At 46.5% G+C, this 18115-nt stretch overlaps 1 protein-coding gene and 1 long non-coding RNA gene across 4 annotated transcripts in view; one reads left to right on the top strand and one right to left on the bottom strand.

Moving 5' to 3' along the window:
• Window positions 1–9580: 9580 nt before the first annotated feature.
• LOC107516825 lies at window positions 9581–14392 on the bottom strand. 2 transcript variants are annotated; one of them, XR_001598384.2, is made up of 3 exons: window positions 14263–14392; window positions 11389–11583; window positions 9581–9955 (listed from the first exon to the last, which is right to left on the bottom strand). It is a non-coding gene; the product is annotated as an uncharacterized LOC107516825 (long non-coding RNA). The 2 variants fall into 2 exon arrangements; XR_004952678.1 differs by lacking the exon at window positions 14263–14392 and adding an exon at window positions 12607–13262.
• Window positions 13377–18115, top strand: part of ABCC1 (ATP binding cassette subfamily C member 1) — a 117503-nt gene continuing 112764 nt past the window's right edge. Inside the window, exon 1 of one of the 2 annotated variants that reach the window (XM_036226247.1) lies at window positions 13377–13500. In XM_036226247.1, coding sequence (XP_036082140.1) covers window positions 13453–13500 — 48 coding nt within the window. In that variant the 5' untranslated portion in view covers window positions 13377–13452. Of the gene's footprint in view, window positions 13501–16032; window positions 17683–18115 lie in introns of those variants that run through there. The other variant, XM_016156959.2, reaches the window with a different exon arrangement.

Genomic DNA, 18115 nt, shown 5'->3' with positions numbered 1-18115 from the left:
TAAAGTCTATTTCTGTGGTATGAGTATAACCATTCCAACTCTATTCTGGCTACTGCTTGCATGAAATATCTTGTTTCGTTCTTTCACTTTCAATCTGTTTGGGTCTCTGGTTCTAAAGTGAACATAGAGTTGGTTCATGTTATCTCATCCATTCCATCAGTCCTACCTTTAATCGAAGAGTTTAATCCGTTTACGTTTAATGTGATTGTTCATAAGTAAGGACTTACTTTGGCTAATTTGCTATTTGTTTTCTACGTGTTGTCTTTTTTGTTCCTCAAGTCCTCCATTACTGCCTTCTTTTGTGTTGGAGAGATATTTTCTAGTGTACTATTTTGAGTCCCTTCTCATCTCTTTTACTTGATACTTTCCAGTTACTTTCTTAGTAGTTGCCTTGGGAATGACAATTAGCGTCTTAATTTATAACGGTCTAGTCGGAAATAGTGCCAGCTTAGCTTTAATAGCATATAAAAGTTTTACTCCTACCCAAGCTTCAGTTTCCTCACCTGGACCGTGAAGGGCAGATCAGAGGAAGAAGGATGTTCAACGCTCAGTGGAGTGCTTGGCTATCAATCAATGGCAGTTAATTTCTGTGGTTGTTGTTATTGGTACTGGCGATGTTTTACAAACCCCTCAGTCACACATGGGCAAATTATAAGCCTGTGTTTGCCTGTGTTTTCTCCCCTACAGAATTGCGATGTTCATATACCTTTCTACAGGATTATTATGAAGATTTAGATGGAGTAGAAAGTATTTCGAATGCTGCCTGGCACATCATAAGCGTACAGTGACTATAAGTTATTACTTTTATTTATTCTTTTCTTTTCTATGCTTCAGACAAAACTACTTAGAACAGCTTGAACATGCGCCATGGTTAACAGCCTCATGCGTTGTTCTTTGCCATGCCTTCTGCCTAGGACGCCATTCCCCTTTTCCCTGTGTCAAAACCCCAACTATGTCTCTTCCGGTCCCACCAGCAGTATCCTGGGTGCCAGTGAAGTCTTTCTTCATCTTCCTTTGGGACTTTGTTGATCACTCTTGGAGTATTAATTTTCGGCTTTGTGTGGAAATCTATTTGTCTCTTCCTCCGGAAGGAGCTCCTTTCTCTACTTCAGGTGATATCGAAACCAGAGTGGATCCCGTTAGATACCTATTACCCTAATGGGGCCAGCATCATTTTTAGAAGGAACTAGATAAGGCGGCTTGGAGTCAGGGAAAGCAAACAAGTGATCCCTCGGGTACCTCCCAGTCTGTTGCTACAACTCAGAATAAATGCATTGAATGGGACCAACTCCCTCAGTTTAAGGAGTTGCCGATTAGTAACCTTTCGTTCAGGGAGGGACCTCACCACACCAATGGCTCCGTCATTGCCTACTGGGAAAGCCCTGTGCAGCTTTATCAAGGACAAAGGGAACAAACTGATGGAAACACATGGACAGATTGCTACAAAAGCAGCCAGGCCGGACGGCTCAAGCAGGGACCTTGCCTTTAGCCAAGATGCTTTGACTCCTTTCTGGGAGGCAGATAAAACAGTCACTGGAGCCCAAGCCCTCCCACTCTTCATTTGCAAACTGAAATGCTTTTAGGCGTCTTCCTTAGATAAGTGTTTTGTGAGTGCTCGTTAATTTCAGGATAAAATGAACAATAGCTACTATTCCCTCTAAGGCCTGCGGGAGGACAGACCCCCTCGGCTGTTCTCCTTATGAATTTCTGCCTTAGAACCACAGAAATGGTGGGTGTTTCACGAAGCTTCAAGTCTTTCCAAAGTCACCTTAGTAAGGCCTACTCCTACTTAAAATTGTAGCATGCCCACATCTCTACCCCACATTACTAAGTTCTCAACACAGCCCTTACCATCTTTAAATATGCTACATGACTTACCTATTAAGTATGTCCGTTTATAATCTGACATTCTTCTACCTCACAAGGAGGAAATTCACAGGGCGGGCTTTTTTTTTAGGGGGTGGGGGGAGTCACTTATGCTTGTTTTGTTGGATTCCCTAGGGCCTACAACAGAGCCCAGATCATTAATACAATGCGCAATGTATCTATCATATATCATCATCCATTTAACTAGTCTCCTGGAGGACACTTAAGTCGTTGCCAAATATTTCCTGTTGTAAACACACTGTGGGTGAACATCCGTGGGCAAATATTTTTGCATATCTGTGCATGGATAGGACCGATTCTTCCATGCAGAATTAAGTCAAAAGGTAAGAAGAATCTAGCTTTTAATAGATACTGCCAATAGCTCTTCCAAAAAGACGGTGTCCATTTATACTCCCACCAACTGTGTATGAGAGGTCTCAATTAAGATTAATAAAACTGGGGTCGGGCGGGGGAGGATCCAGGCTCCTCTAAATTGCTGAACTGCTAGTATGTGCAAATGTTGACTCTTAAGGTTAAAGGGATGGAAAATTTTATTTCATTCTCATCCAACTCCTCTCCCAAGGCTGCAACCCTCTTCAATTCTTGTCTTGCCAGGGACTGGGATCAAACTCCCCATCCTTGTTTTTTAGGATAAATTGCCGCTGACAGAGATCTTGTTACTTCCGGTAAGTTCATTACATCACCAGGTCAAAATCTGCTTTCTTGCAACCCCACTCCACCTAGTCTAGTTCTGTTTCAAAAACAACAGAAAACAGGGCTAATCCTTTTCTATATGACAGCCCCTAAAGTATTTGAAGACTGTATCAAATCTCCTCCAAGTCTTAAACCTCCCCAGCTCCAGATAGACACATCCCTGGAGGTAAAAGTGTTCACCTGCAGACCCTTCACCTCAGTGGCCAACCATAAGCTTTAGGGTCCCCCAGGCCTGGCTTCAAGTTCTTGTTCCCACACTTTCCATCTGTCTGACCTTGGTCAAGTCATTTCTCAGACCTTAATTTCCTCGAATAAATCGTGTAACAAGAGTACTCACCTTGTAGGATTGCTGGTCAGGCCACGTTTCTCCATCAAAAAAAAAAAAAAAATCTCAAAGTGCATTTTATGACTGTGTTGCTAAAAGAATTAAAACCTTTCCTTGGAGTCCCAAAAGCATCACGGGCCTTAGCCACTGTGCTTTCTGTAACCAATGGTTACACGGGCTCTGTTTGCTGGGAGGAAAGAAAAGACCAATCAGGCCAAGTATGTTAAGTACTTAGCATAGCACAGGGCCTGGCTTTTAAGAAAACGATAAATAATGATCGAAAATTTTAAAAAGAGAGAACAGAGTGCAACACCGGAGAACATCTCCCCAGAACTCTCTCTCCATCAGCACTTGTGAGATTTGCAGATTCAGCTTCTCCTGAACGAGAAGAACGCAGCCACCGACCCCATGTTTTCTTGGGAGAGGTTTTGTCAAAAAGACATACGGCCTGTGTATGGCATTTGTTTTGAGAAGAGGGGTGCCTCGGTCTGCTCAGACTCCTGTAACAAAATACCACAGACCGAGTGGCTTAGCAACAACAGAAATTTAATTTCGCAGGGTTCCGAAGGCTGACGGTCCAAGATCGAGGCGCCAGCATGGTCGTGCCCTGGTGAGGACCCCCTTCCTGGTTCATAGCCAGCGCCTTCTCCCTGGTGCCCTCACGCGGTGGAAGGGGCAAGGGAGCTAGTAGCTCTCTGGTGTGTCTTTTACGAGGGCATTAAATGCATTCATTTGTCCCCATGACCTAATCACCTCCCAAGGGCCCCGGCTCCTAACACCATCACGCTGGGTGTTAGTGTTTCAACATATGAAATTGGAGGTAGGGAAGACGCGAACATTCAGACCATACCAAGAGGAAATACACATTATGGGCATCTATATGAAGAATTCTAGAAGGATCGAGAAAGAGACTAGTGACCTATTGGAGAGGGTTAGGAATATGGGAATTGACACAGGAGTAGGAAAGAGACTTCCCATTGTGTATCTTCTTATAGTTTTTTTTCTTTTTTGGTTCTATGTATTTTTTCTTGTTTTCTTGGTTTGTCTTCTAATAGTTTTGATGTTTGAACAACGATGATGGAATACTGGTTTTAAAAATCTTAATGATTTTTATTATGAAAAAAAATATACGCGTACGGTTAAAAAAAAAAATCCACACCATTCAAAAGCTTGGGACTCTCACCATTCCTGGGTCCACGCTCACTTAATTCTCCTGTTTTCAGTTCCGTGACTTACTCCACCCTCTCTTACGCCCCTTCCCAAATGTCAGCTCTCTAAAACTTCCTATCATGGGCTGTGACTGAGAAAGATATAGTCACCTGCTTCGTGGGGCGGGAAGAGTCTAACCTCTCCTGATGCTGACGTCCACGCAACTCACCGCGGCCTCCACAGGTAACTGACTTTTTCAGTTCCTCAGACAATGATCTTCCGCGGTGGGGATTAGCTTGGTTCTTGCTGGCCTCCATCTCTGTAGCCTGCTCGTCCACTCACCACCCGCTTTGTCTGCTAAAATTTTGCCAGAATCCTTCATCTGATGTCATTTCCTCTCCCATTTCCCTTTTCCTCATTCATTTTCTTATGATGTTCTTATTAGTTCTTATTCCTCGATGGTCCTTTCCGGGAGGTTATGGGAGGGAGCAGAAATAAAGTGCGTTCAATCTGCCACACCTCACTGGGGTCATGACCGTTCTCCTGTTCATCAGACAGACACCAGCATCGCCATTTCTGGTGACCACGTAGTGTCCCCTTCCAGGAATGGATCCTCCCAGAGGACATATGGCCATATCTGTTTTTGGCTGTCGCAATGCATAGTGAGGCGGAATGTTATTGGCAACTATTGGGTGGAGGACAGGGAGGCTGCCAAACACCCTGCAATGCTGGGAACAGCCCCTACCACAAGGAACGATCTGGGCCAACTGTCAATAGGGCAGAGATTGAGAAACTCTACTAAAGGATTCTTATTGTCTTCTGAATAAAATTCAGACTCCGCAGCACAGCCTATAAGACCCCAGCCTACATTTTCTACACTCCCCCGGCTCACCATGCCCCAGCCGCAAGCATCTTCTTTCTATCCCTGGAACACACTAAGTTCGCTTCTGCCATGGGAACTTTGCACGGTTTCCTCAGCCTGACACTCTTTCTCAGACTTTCTGGTCGCCGACACCCTCATCATTCAGGCCTCAGCTCAAATGTCCCTTTCTCTGTGAGACTTCCTTGACCAATGCAGCGGTCACTCTCCTGCCAGCATACTCACCCTCACCCAAGGAACTTTCTATTACATTTATCGTGTTCTTCTAAATAGCAACAAGTCCCGAAATTGGCTCTTTTTCTCCTTCGTTTATACTTATTACGAGGTGTCATTTCCATGAGAGCAGGGAGCCCATCTGTCTTAATGCTGGGTGTTTTACCTAGCACACTGTTACTGCTTGGTTGATGGCCTTGTTTGCTGATCTTCAATTATTTTACTCGTGTTTCTCCTAAAAGAACTTGTAAGAACTATGTGACCTTTCCTTGCACATTTCTGAGTTGACATCTAAAATTTATTGTAAGTTTAAATAGTTGCAGAGTCCAATTTCTCAGTTATTATAAATATTGATACTTTAGAATATAACTTTAACTTTACACTTTTAAATATACCTGCCATCCTTCACTCTAAAAAATCCAGGAGAATAACACACAACATTATGAAAATAAATGGAAAATCTTGTGGGAAGAATATACAAGAACAAGCTCTTAACCGTTAGAAGTTTTATTCACTCTTTTTTTTCCCCTTGGATTTGTATTTCCATTCGACTTCCCTCACAGACTTCTAGCCTAATGTGATATATTTGAAATTGTTTTAAAAGTTAATTAAATGATCATACTTGTCTGTAATACAAATGCTTATATGAAGTTATATATATATATATATATATATTTAATAAGTTCTGATTCCCCAAAGCTCTAATTTTGAAGACCATCTTGTGATCAGAAGGCTCTAAGTATTAAAAATTTTTCTGATTTATCATTACAATTACTATTTGGATATAGTCGATCAAAACAACATAAATAACACTACACCGTGATCAATAATTGTTATACATTAAAAGGTATGTCTTATTCTAAATGAGTCTTTTAATGAAATGACTGGGGTGGGCTAATGTTTTGTGTATTTGTTTCAGGTTTATTTATCAGTGTATGAATGTCACTTATTGCTGGAATAGGACAAAGGTCAGAACACGCGTTATTCCCGTTTCTTGTTTTTATAGAAGTAAACACCGAGAAATGTTTTTCATATAAACAGCAGACTGGAGTGGAAATTTTGTTACAGCTAAGTAACTCAAGGTCATATGTATTTGAACTCCCATGTGATTTGCCACACATCACATTCTGATCCATTATCAGGAATCATTTGTAGGGATCAATCACCTGACAAATCATGTAGGGCCTTCTTCAAGTTGGTGGAAAGCGAATTGGAAACCACCTGAACTGGAAAAAAGATTTGTTATCCAGTCCCTCGGGTCGGTCCCCTTCCAAACCACATGCTATTAAGTCACACCATGCCTTTGCTGGGCATCGAGGGTTTTATGACTGCAACACAGAACACCTTAGTGAGTTTTGAGATGAGGAGGAAAGTGTTGCCTTACTTTTGTGAAGTGGAGGAAGGACATCTGTGAAGGAGGGGATACCCTGGACCTCAGGCACTTTTTCAGGCATGTCTGTTTTAGGAGAGAGAACACACAGGAGCTGAGCTCTAAACAGATTCTCTCCCTTTCTCTTTTTTTGAGATATGGTTCAATACAATAAAATGCATAAAGTGTCCATTCTGATGAAGCCTGACAAATATATGTGCCTGTGTAGCGTCTGCCACATTCAGTATATAGAAAGAAAGCTTTCTTTCCAGAAAATTCTCTCACGCCCCTTTGCTATCAATCCTCCTTGACCCCCAGTTCCAGGCACAGCCACTGGTCTGCTTTTTGTCACTATATACAGCATGTGGTCCTTTACGTGTGGTTCTTTTCATTCAGCATAATGATTCTGAGATGAATGTAAGGTATAGTTCCTTTTTCTTGCTGGGCCGTAGTCACTGTATGGATAGACTACAGTTTGTTTCTCGTTTACCTGCTGATGGAGATTTGGGTCGCTTCCAGTTTGGGGCTCTTATGCATTACGCTGCTGTGCTCATCCAAGTGCAAGGCTTTGTGTGGATGTCCATTTACATTTTTTCTCTCGGTGAAATACCGAAGAGCAGGTTAGGTGGTAAGTCTATGTGGAAACAGAGCCTCCTAAAACTGTCCTGGCCAAGAGCACTTATTCTGGGAAGAATGTTTACTAACCTCTATCAGAGCAAGCCATTAGAGCTACAGTTTACAGAAAATACAGGGGACGGAAGAACAAATTAAACCACGCCAGTGAAGAAACAAAAGGAGCGATCCAGAATGTGGGACATTCGACTGTACAATTGGCTTGGTCTCTTCAACAAGACAATGTCATTAAAAATAAAAAAAAAAAAAAGATGGCAGACCGTTCTGGAGTAAAAGACCCTTAAAAGCTGAATGCAGTGCATGATCCTGAATGATGAGACAATGACAGTTGGATCAGACCGAGAGAGTGGGACTCAGCCCCGCCATTCTTCGGGCCGGAATAACAGACACTGATCAAGCTATCGGCAAAGGGACCAGGAAACACTTTTTCAAGGACACCCTGCCGCTGTCAAGTGCCATAGGGACCCCCTTTTCTGGAGCAGCCATTGCTTTCATGTTCGCTGGGGCACTGTTCTCAAAAATCATGGGTGGACGGAGACTTTGCAGTTCGAAATGATGTCGGTGCAAACGAAACAGTTTTCTCGTGCCTGCGAGAGCTAAGCCACTTGGAGGTTGAGAAGCTGCTTTGATGGGCAACCCAAACACAGAGCGTCAGGTAAGGGCTTTCTGAACCCAATGGTCCACGGTCCACGTTTATTTCCTTTGTAGTTTCATTCCCAGTGGATGTTAACCCCTCTACTCACAGCCCTGTTTTGCTTCGAAGCCTCTCAAAACCCAGCTTTTAAATTTCACATACACTTGACCCTTCCTCACATCCTACAATAACCTGATTTTTCCCTTTGTTTGGTAAGGTATCCCGTAATTGCTCTCCCTCTTTATAATGAGTGACTAAACCTGGCTTTGTTGGATGATTACAGGTTTGTTCCTGGTGGCCTTTTCTGATTGGATGGAAACAGTCGGGTTCCATGAAAACGTAAGTTTTAAAAAAAAATAACATTTTGGTGAAATTGGGGAAATTTGAATATAAATTGAGCATTCGATGATATTAGGGAATTTTGTTAGGTGTGACGCTGGTATTGTGATTATGTAAGTGAATGTTGTTACTTTTTAGTGGTACTTACTGAAATATTTAGGGGTAAATTGTCACGAAGTCTAATGACTTTGAAATGGTTACAAAAAAGTAAATGAATACATTTTACATGTGCAGATAAAGATGAAGAGATGTAAGTACTTTATGTTTAAAAGTACTGACAATGAAAAAGTAAACAAAAATAAAAGCAAAAACCCCATCCCTTGTAGCACTGTCGGAAGGCCACTGGCCCTCATGGTATCAGCCTTTCTTATCTTTAAGGAACCTGGTCCTAATAGTGCAGTCCTGGTCTCTCAGTTTCTCCTCTGTCAAAGATCTTCTCTGATGTTCTTATTGACGTGGCAGAAAAGGGTAGTGGCTCCTGGGTTCAGTATCCATGTTGCCACCCACCAGCGGTGTGACCTTGAATGAGCCCTTGACCTCTGCGAGTCTAATCATAGCCCCTAACTCCTATCCTAGGGTTGTGGTGGGCACGAAGTGAGGCCACAGCATGTGTACTCGGTAAGCACTCGCTGTTACTATTATTGGTGTGGTTGAAAGAAAGAATTGGAAACCGTCACATGAATTCAAAAAGAGCCCGAAGGCTTTGACTAGAAAGAAATGATAAAGAATTAATCAAGGGTCTTAGGGTCTGCAAACCGGGAACACATAAAGGCAATACCTAGAGTGTTTTGAAGAAGAGAGATAAAGCTAAGAGTTCTTACGGTAAACAGTACATTCTCGAGAAGAATGTGTCCTGCGTTCTTAGCCCCTGGATTGGTCTGAGATGCTCACCCACTAGATGACCGGTGGTCTGGATCCTGAACGTCATGTGGTCTGGATAGTGAACATTCTTTCCTTAGTCCTTCGGCGGGTCACCAAAGAGTTACCTGGAGGTCTGATGTATATCCAGGTATTGATGCAGGACGACTGGCAAGTTCAACCATTGTAAGTTGGCTAGTTCAAACAAGAACAGACTTATTTCTTCAGGTCTCGACCTACTTGATTTTAGGAATTTAGCAGCTTGGCTATAGTGACTCCATTTTATTTGGTCCTCAGAACCATCTGATGGCTTATTGTGTTGCCTTTCTCTTCTCCACGAATCCCTTAGAACTTTCCATCCAGAACATTTTCATCTTCCCGGACTGAAACTCTGCACCCATTCAACACCAACCCCCCATCTCTCTCCTCCCCACAGAACCCTGGCAACCACCACCTCTGTCTCTATGAATTTGTCTACTCTAGGGACCTCATATAAGTGGATTCATACAATCTTTGTCCTTTTGTGACTGTCTTCTTTCACTTAGCACAATGTCTTCAAGGTTCATTCTCACGGTAGCATGTGTCAAAATGTCTTTCCCTTTTAAGGCTGAATAATATTCCATTGTATGGAGATACCACATTTTGTTTATCTGTTCATCTGTCAGTGGACACTTGGGTAACTTCCAAACTCTTGGCTGTTCTTAATAGTGCTGCTATGAAGCTAGGTGTGCAAGTATCTGTTTGAGTCCCTGCTTTCACTTCTTGTGGGTGCGCACCCCAAAACGGAATTGCTGGATCATTTCCAGTAGGACTTTGTGCTAAGCACAATGGGAGGCCATGGGAGCCTTTATGCAAGGGTGCTTTAATAGGACTCCTCTGGCCTCATGTAGAGAGAGCTCTGACTGATAGCAGCGGGGAGGGACAGGAATGGGAAAACCAGGGAGCATGCTGGAGCTTCCAGTCTGGCTGGGAGGCCTGTATGGAGCAAAGAGATAATAAATGATTACAAATAGTATTAAGATCCACAGAATAAACGAACAGGAACAGGGTGCTACAATTCCAGGGGGAAATAAAAAGGGTCTCTCTAGCATTCTTACGATTCACTGAAGTGTCTACGAAGGCTGGCGATGCTTGAAATCCATATCCTGCATTTTCATCACCAATTATTTTGTTTGTTGTCATTTCAGTGGGTTTGGCCCAGGGCCCAGAGCCGCTTGGTTAGAGGGTGTTCATTTTTTGGTGCTAGAGCCACTGATGGGGAGGAAGGGGGGTGGAAGGAAGGGGAGGGGAGGGCCTCTGAGTCTGTGGCTGAAAGGGTAGCTCAGGGAGGGCTTGGCTGGGTCTTATCTCTGTCACATCCCAGCTGTGGGATCTTGGACAAGTTACTTCGTCCCTCTAACCCCTCCGTTTCTGCTCCTGGAAAAAGGGATACTCATTTGTTTGGGCTAACCTCTGCTTCCTTCTTACGGGGACAGTGATCTTTGCTTTGTCCACTGCTGTGTCTGGCACATGGTCAGCCCCAATAAATATTTTTATTTATTTTCTATTTTACATTTTTATATAAAGCCTAATGTTTATCATGTACAGCAACCTTAAGCATCTGGATCAATAAATTTTAAAATGTGTGTGTGTAGAAACCATGTAACTACCACTAGTTATAAAACATCTCCAACGCTCCAGCAGCTCTCTCGTACCCCTTCTTAATCATACCCCCCCAAATGTGACCATTATTCTGACTTCAATCAATATCTATTCCTATTACCTGCTCTTGAACTTCATTTAAATGGGGTCATGAGAAATGTCCTCTGGTTTCTGGTTTATTTTGTTCTTTGTGATGTTTTGTGGGATACATCCGTATTGTTGCACGTGTTAATAACTTGATCCTTTTCAAAAAATTGCTGTGTAGTGATCTATCGTGTGAATGGGTCACCATTTATTCGTCCTTTTAACAACTGATGGGCATTTAGGTTGTTTCTAGTTTTGACTATTTTGAGTAAAGCCATTCTGAACATTTTTTATAAATGTCTTTTGATGGACATAAGCACTATTTTCTCTTGGGAACGAGTGGAATTGCCATGCCACTGGATAGCTATATGTTTAGCTTTGGTAGAAACCACCAGAACATTTTCCAAAGCACTTGAACCAATTTACACTTCCACTAATAGAGTGTGAGCATTTCAGTTATTCCTTATCTTGGCCCAAACTTAACATTTCGTTTCAGTCATTCTGGTGGGAGAGCGATGGTATTTCGCTGGGGTTTATTTGCATTTCCCTGATGACTAATGATGACAAGCACTTTTTCATATGCTTGCTCAATAAATACATGTTGAAAAAAAAAAGAATAAATAAAGAATTTGGATAAGAATAGAAAGAAATCTGCCCCATCTCCAGCTTGGCTTAGAACCTACCAGTACCAGTAGTCTCACTGTTGTTCGGGCCAAGCTGAAACCTCTCCTTCGGTCAACAGGATCCTGCATGCTCCGGCGTCTTCCGATCTCTCCTTCTTCTCCCTCTGAATTCCTTTCACCCAGATTGTCATCAGGTTCCTCCAAGGACCTGCTCTGTCTTGCTTCATGGCTTTTCCTTAAGCTGTCTTCTTCAGCCTCGAACACAACCCAGGGCTCATGAAATCAGACTCGTTACTTGTATCTCAACTCAAAACCTCCCTCCTCCAGGAAGCCTTCCCTGACTTCTACCTCCAGCAGGCCAGGACCCTTTTAGGCCTTCTTACTTACCTTTTTTTCTTCCTAGCTTCTATCACAGATACCCTTTCTTTATGTCATTATTTGATTAACCTGTTCCCCTTTCATAAAAAAAAAAAAACACTTAAAAAACCCACAAGAAACCTCAACACTTTAAGCACCATAAGAGCAGCCATCTTGTCTTGTTCTTAGCAAGACCTGGCCTATACTAGATGCTTAATAAGTCTTTGTTGATTATACAAATGTCAAAGCAACAGCACAAGGAGTATTATCACCTGAAAGTAATTATCCCTTAAATACTCACTCACCTTGAGGGGAACCTGGGCCAATAAAATATAGAAAACGATTCTCTCTCTTTCCCTCACCTTTGGTCCTTTGAGGATCTCAAGCATTGTTTCTGTTCTAGTTGGTGCAGCTGGGGGTGGTGGTGGTGGTGGTGGTAGTGAGTGTGTGTGTGTGTGTGTGTGTGTGTGTGTGTGTGTGTGTGATGGAAACTACACATCAGGAAAGGGGTTAGGAGGAGGGGAGAGAGGAAAGCCATTGCCCATGTCACAGTGAGGATCGAGACTCCTGGGCCGCACCCCCAGCTCCTGTCACTCACTGGCTGCCTGTGTGTTCAACAGTTCTGAGGCAACATGGCAAAAATGGTTAGCTTTAGAGCTTCCTCCCTTCCCAACCAGTCCGCCTGGGTTCAAAATCTGGTTTGGCCACTTACTACCTACACAATCTATGGCAAACTACTCTGCCTCTCTGAGCCTCAGTCTCCTCAACTGCAAAATAGGGGTACTAACAGTACTTCCACAACGGGTTGTTGCAAGCATTACCAAGTTAATTCATGTTTATTGTTAAGAACAAAGCCTTAGGAAGCCCAATGATGGCGAATGCCTGGTAATCATTACTATATATGTAGGCCTGTTTCTTTACCTCTACCGTGGGGCTCAATAAGCCAGTTATTTCCTGAGTGCTGTACGAAGAGGGTCGAGAAAATGACAAGGTGCTACGCACGTGTGTGGAGAGCATGGCTGCCTCGGATGCTGATTGGAGCCCGGAGGCCACGTGTGCTCCGGAGTCAGTTGATTGTGGGTTCGAATCCCACTTCCACTAATTGGCCCCTGCGTGACCTTGGGCAAATCACTTCACCTCTCTGAGCCTCAGTTTCTCCAACAGATTAAGTGTATCCACCTCCTATGTTTCTGTGTCAGCGCTGGGATCAGCTGGCTGGGTTAGCCTGGTGACCCTGGAAAAGCCACTCAAGCTGACTGCGCTGTTTTCCTCATGAAAGGAAAGTCGTAGGGGATCCAACGTGGACGCGGCTGGCGTTTGGTCCGCTCCGGGCTCAAAGAGGGCTCAGGCCCATGGGCTTTTCTCCCGGTGGTTATTATTACTGTTGATGCGGTCGTTGTTGTTGTTACAGGAGGGTTCGAAATCTGGTCGCCGGGTAGGGACACTCGGACCCCGGCAGCTTCCGGGGGGTCGGCACACCCTCCCGGGGCCTCGGATGGCGGTGGGCTCGGCCGCGGGCGCCCAGGGGTGCGGGTCCAGCCTCGCTGCCGCGGCCCACGCCGTGAAGCTGCGAGCGAGCCGGGCGCCCGGGCGGGGCGGGGCCGCCGCATCCCCGTGACGCGCCGGCCAATAAGGCGGCGTTGCGGCCGGGTCCGCCACCCCGCTGCCTCCCGCCGCCGCCGCCGCCGCCGCCAGCAGCCGGGCCTGTCCGCCCGCCCGCCCGCCGCCCCACGCCCGCCGGTGCCCGCCGGTGCCCGCGCCGGCCGCATGGCGCTCCGCGGCTTCTGCAGCGCCGATGGCTCCGACCCCTTCTGGGTACGTGCGCGGCGGCCGCCGGGGCCGCGCGGGGCGGCGGGCGGGAGGCAGGGCGGCCGGCGGCGGGCGGGGAGGCCACCCCGCGGAGGGCGCGCCGGGCCGGCCGGCCGGGCGGGCCTCGGTCCCCGGGCACCGGCTGCCGACCCGGGCGCCGCTGTCCCGCCGTGCAGCCGCCGGGGGCGGGGGGGCGCTCCTTCAGGGGTGCAGCTGATGAGGGGAAACTTGGGTGACTCAGTTCCCCGGGAAACGGGGGGGAAGGGGGCGCTTTGCTTGAGCCCGGCTCCAGGGTTTGGGGAGTGGCGGCAGGGAGCGGGGTGGGGGGAGAAAGGTGAACGGCCAGAGCCGGGGGGAGGGGGCCGAAAGGAGGGGTTCTTCCTGCTTTGGGGTTCCCGCTCCAATTTAAAATAACATTCCGGGAAATGGGGTGCCCGAGGTGGGGGGCGGTAAAGGGAGTTGCCCCCTTCTTAAGTTCTCCCTTCTCCTTTGTAGGTGAGGTCCCCCCCCCTTTCACAAAGAACCCCCCCGTTATCAAAGGGGGCTGAGCTGGGGCGGGACTCAGGCTTAGAACGGGGCTTCTCGGTTGAGGTTTGTCCCCTTCCCCATCGTTTTGCATCCACGTTACCCTCCTGTGGTTACATCTTTTTGTCCTGTTTTACTTAGGGCTTAATTACCCTGGCGGGGGGCGGGGGGGGAGTAGGTTTGGAGGGACCGGGAAAGAATTAGGGAAGTTTGAGGAACAGACTGGCGTGTAGGGCTGCTCACCTCTGCCACGTGTCGCCTGACTCTCGGGGTCAGGTTTGGGGTGCACCTGAGGATGCCCGGGACCCCGGTGCCAGCGTGCCACCCCGCCCCTGTAACGTGAGGCTTCTCTCTGTGGAGGACCTCCGCCTGTTTTCACTTGAGCAAGTTTTTCTCAGAACGTTCAGTGCTGAGTCTGGCTGAGTCCCCAGGGTCTGTCTGCTTTCTGTGGTTTAATCCCAGTGTCTCTGGCTTTAGCTTCCCTCTAATGCGATTTCCTCCTTTGTTCCAGGAGGGCACTTCTGTGTCAGGCCATCTTGATTATTCGTAAACAGGAGAGCAGACCTGGACATTGATAGTTTTTCCACTTTTGTTTAGGCATGGGGAGAGAGAAACAGCCTTGGCTCGTAGGAGCTGGTGATTAGCCTCCAAAAATACCTTCTTGTCTGGTTTTGTGGCTGCATTTGGAGGGTTGAAAAAGTCATTCTGGAGAGTCCCATAGGAAAGCTTTATTTTTTTTCGGGGGATGGGAGGTATTATCTGGTAGAACAGCAAAACACACCTTGGTATGCCTCCCATTTTTAGGCCAATGTCATGGTAGATTTACTGAAAGGATGGAAACAGCTTGCGTTCAGGGTCTGGGAGTGGTTGCAGAGCTGGCCATTTGCAAAGTAGGACTCTGTTTAGCAGAGAGGAGAGCCTGTGGGGTCCTTGCTCCCTGTGGCAGTTGTAACACCAGTAGGGTTTTTTTTTTTTTTTTTCCCTTCAAGGATCCAGATAGGGATGTGGTCTACCATTGCTGTCAATTCTGAAGTATGTCCTTGTTTCTGCTAAATTACAGAGGAGAAAAAAACAGGCGGCCATAAATTAGATTCTGCTTCAGGATGTATTTGATGGATGGCTAATGAGGTTTTTCAAAGTCTAGTGTGTTTTGGGGTGTCCTCCGTTTTTTTAGCTTAAGAAGCTCATCTGGGAATTCCAATTGGGTATTTTTCTCCTCACAAGGACTTTTTGCTACAGAAATTGCCAGGTGATTCGCCTTCATGTCTGCCAGGCCCTCGGTCTTTCCTCAGTCTTTGGCCTTGCAGACTTCCCTCCCTCTAGACACCCGGACTTACTAGATGCCCCAGTTTCTGCAGGTGCCCTGGAACCAGAATTTGAGAGCAGTCAGCTGGGGCATGAGAACTTCCAGATAGTAGGAGAAACCAAATGTAACAGAAAACAGATAGCTTGTCTGTTTTCTAGGGCTGTACACTCCAAGGCCAGGAGAGACAGCCTCCCATCTGTTACATAACTGTACGACCTTGGGCAAGCCACTTCGTGTCTCTGCCTCAGTTTCCTCATCTGTAAAATGAGGACAGGAGCCAAAACAAAAACAAAAAAACAAGCACCTCGTAAGGTCGCGAAGAGTAAATGAGTTCATCTCTGGAAGTGGCTCAGCCTGTGTTCTGCACGGAGTTAAACAATGGTTATGATTTTTTTCAAAGATGAAGTTGTGTGTTTCCAGTTGACTGTCCTTCCTTGGGACCCATTTTTTATTCGGTTGATGGGAATGGGATCCGGCCACCCACTCATGCCTGGTTCCTCCCCTAATCAGGGTTGTGTTTAGAAATCAAAGTTTCTAGCCCAGGTGACACTCTTTTTATGTTTATTTGCTTATTTATTTACTTACTTATGGTGACAACTTATGGTTAACGAAATCCAATAAGGTTCAGCTGTATACTTTTAACAGTAGGGCATATGTATACACACATGTGTGTGTGTGTGTGTGTGTGTGTGTGTGTGTGTATTTTTTACACTGCCTGTTTCCCTCCCATAGTTAGAGTTGGGGTACCTGGCCTTTGGACCATGGTGGTGGATGAAAAATCTCTCCACTTGTGGACTCGACTTTTAGAAGCCGGTATCCCCACCTGGGTGTCTCCAGCTCACTGTGTCCCGAACAGAACTGGGGGCCCTCCACCCCAGTTCTCCCCATCTCAGGCAATGGCAGCCCCGTCTTCAGAAGCTCAGGCCAAAAGCCTGTAGCATCCTCGATTCGCCTCTTCCCCTCTCATTCCACACCGGATCTGTCGGCCTCTTGCTTCAAAATGTTTTCAAATCTTCCTGCTTCTCACAGCCTCCCTGCTACCGCTCCGGCTGGAGCTGTCGCCTCCCGGATGTGAATGTTCCCTCCTCTCTGCTCTCCCCGCTTCCCTTCTTGACCCCTGCAATCTAGTCTCAACCCAGCAGGAAGGGGGATCCTGTCCCCCTTCTGCTTAAAACCCTGCAGTGGATCCCCACTTCCCTCAGGGTAAAAGCCAAAGGGTTTAAGGGGCTCACCAGGCCTGGCAGCCTCTGGCCCAGTACCTCTGACCCTATTGCCTGTTTCTTCCTGTCTCACTCCATGCCAGCCTCACTGATGACCAGGCTGCCCCAGGGCCTTTGCACTGGCTGTTTGCCCTGCCTAGAATGCTCCTTCACCTTTAAATCCTTGTTCAGATGTCACCTCAGGCAGCCTTCCCCATCCCCTCCACCCCAATAGTCCCTGCTCCCCTCTGCTCCTCCCCATAGCACTTTCTGCCACCTAATACACAAAATATTTTATTTATTTTCACTCTGTGTGAACTCTCACTGGAAAGCCAGCTTCACAGGGGCAGGGATCTTTGCCCAGCACCTAGAACGGTGCCTGGAACATAGTAGGTGCTCAGTAAACACTTGTCGAATGAACGAATGAATGACACGAAGCCCCGGAAGGCTTTTGAACTGATTGGAGTCTCTCTTCTGGGATCCCTAAGGATGAAAGTCACTCAGCCTGGCTCCAATGGACACTCAGGTAGACCGAGCCTTCCAATTTCCACATTTGACTGCTTATATTTTATCTCGCAAGGGTCAGACTGAGCATCGTTCATCTCTCTTGTCCCAGTACAGTAGGCTCCATACACATCTGAATTTGAGTGTTTCAGGTACAAGTTCCAAACCAGAGGGTTAAGCTGGGGGTGGGGTGGGGTTCCAGTTTGCTGCCATCGCCACTCCTCATTGTAGCTTCACTTCTAAGGGCATCCATCCCCTGCTTTGAAGGCCAACCTGTTGGTGAAGTGACTGGGGCCTCTCTGACTCGCTACCGTGACGGCGCAAAGATCCTGGCTCCAGCACAGTCATGTGGCCTGGAGTCGGGGTGGGGGTGGGGGATAATGGGTAACCTAATTATCGACGCCAGAGGAATTTGAAGCAAGTGTTTAACTTGCGTATCAGCTCCAGATTTCCCATGGTGGGACAAGGTCTAGCTTTTAATGATCAGACCTTAATGGCCAGTAAAAACTCAAGCCCGTGAAAACTTGCCTGAACATTTTTTTCAGAACGAAAGAAAGTGCTATTAAAATGGGTGTGGACGACGACAAGGGCTTGGGCATCCGGAGGCGAGTGCTTTCCCCAGCCTGGCACAGAAACTACAACCTGTACCAGGAGGTTGGAACCTTACTTATGTGTTGGGGTTGAGGGTGGGGGGGGGGTAGAGCTTTGAAGAAGGCAGTTTGGGGGCTGCGTGATAGATGGGAACCACGGTTCTCAGCCGCTGGCCCTCTTGACGTTTTGGGACCCGATGATTCTCTGTGTGGGGCTGTCCTGTCCCCTATGGGTGTTTAGCAGCATCCTTAGCCTCTACTCACTAGATGCCAGTAGCACCCGCCCCCCCCCCTTGTTGTGGCAACAAAGATACCTCCAGACAAAGGAAAAAAAAAAGTCTCCAGATGCTATCAGAGGTCCCCTGGGTGGCCCTCATCCTTACATTTCCCTAGGAGCTGTTGGACTTCTCATGTGATGGCTTATTGGAGTTGACTTGGGGAAGCTTAATGAGATGTTAATGAGGTTCAACTCCAGTTAGCTAGCAGTTGTTCTCATG

This window comes from Rousettus aegyptiacus, unplaced genomic scaffold (assembly GCF_014176215.1).
Source record: "Rousettus aegyptiacus isolate mRouAeg1 unplaced genomic scaffold, mRouAeg1.p scaffold_m13_p_8, whole genome shotgun sequence".
Classification (NCBI taxonomy): domain Eukaryota; kingdom Metazoa; phylum Chordata; class Mammalia; order Chiroptera; family Pteropodidae; genus Rousettus; species Rousettus aegyptiacus.
Note: the sequence above shows the minus strand (reverse complement) of the source record. Positions and strands in the feature narration are given on the sequence as shown.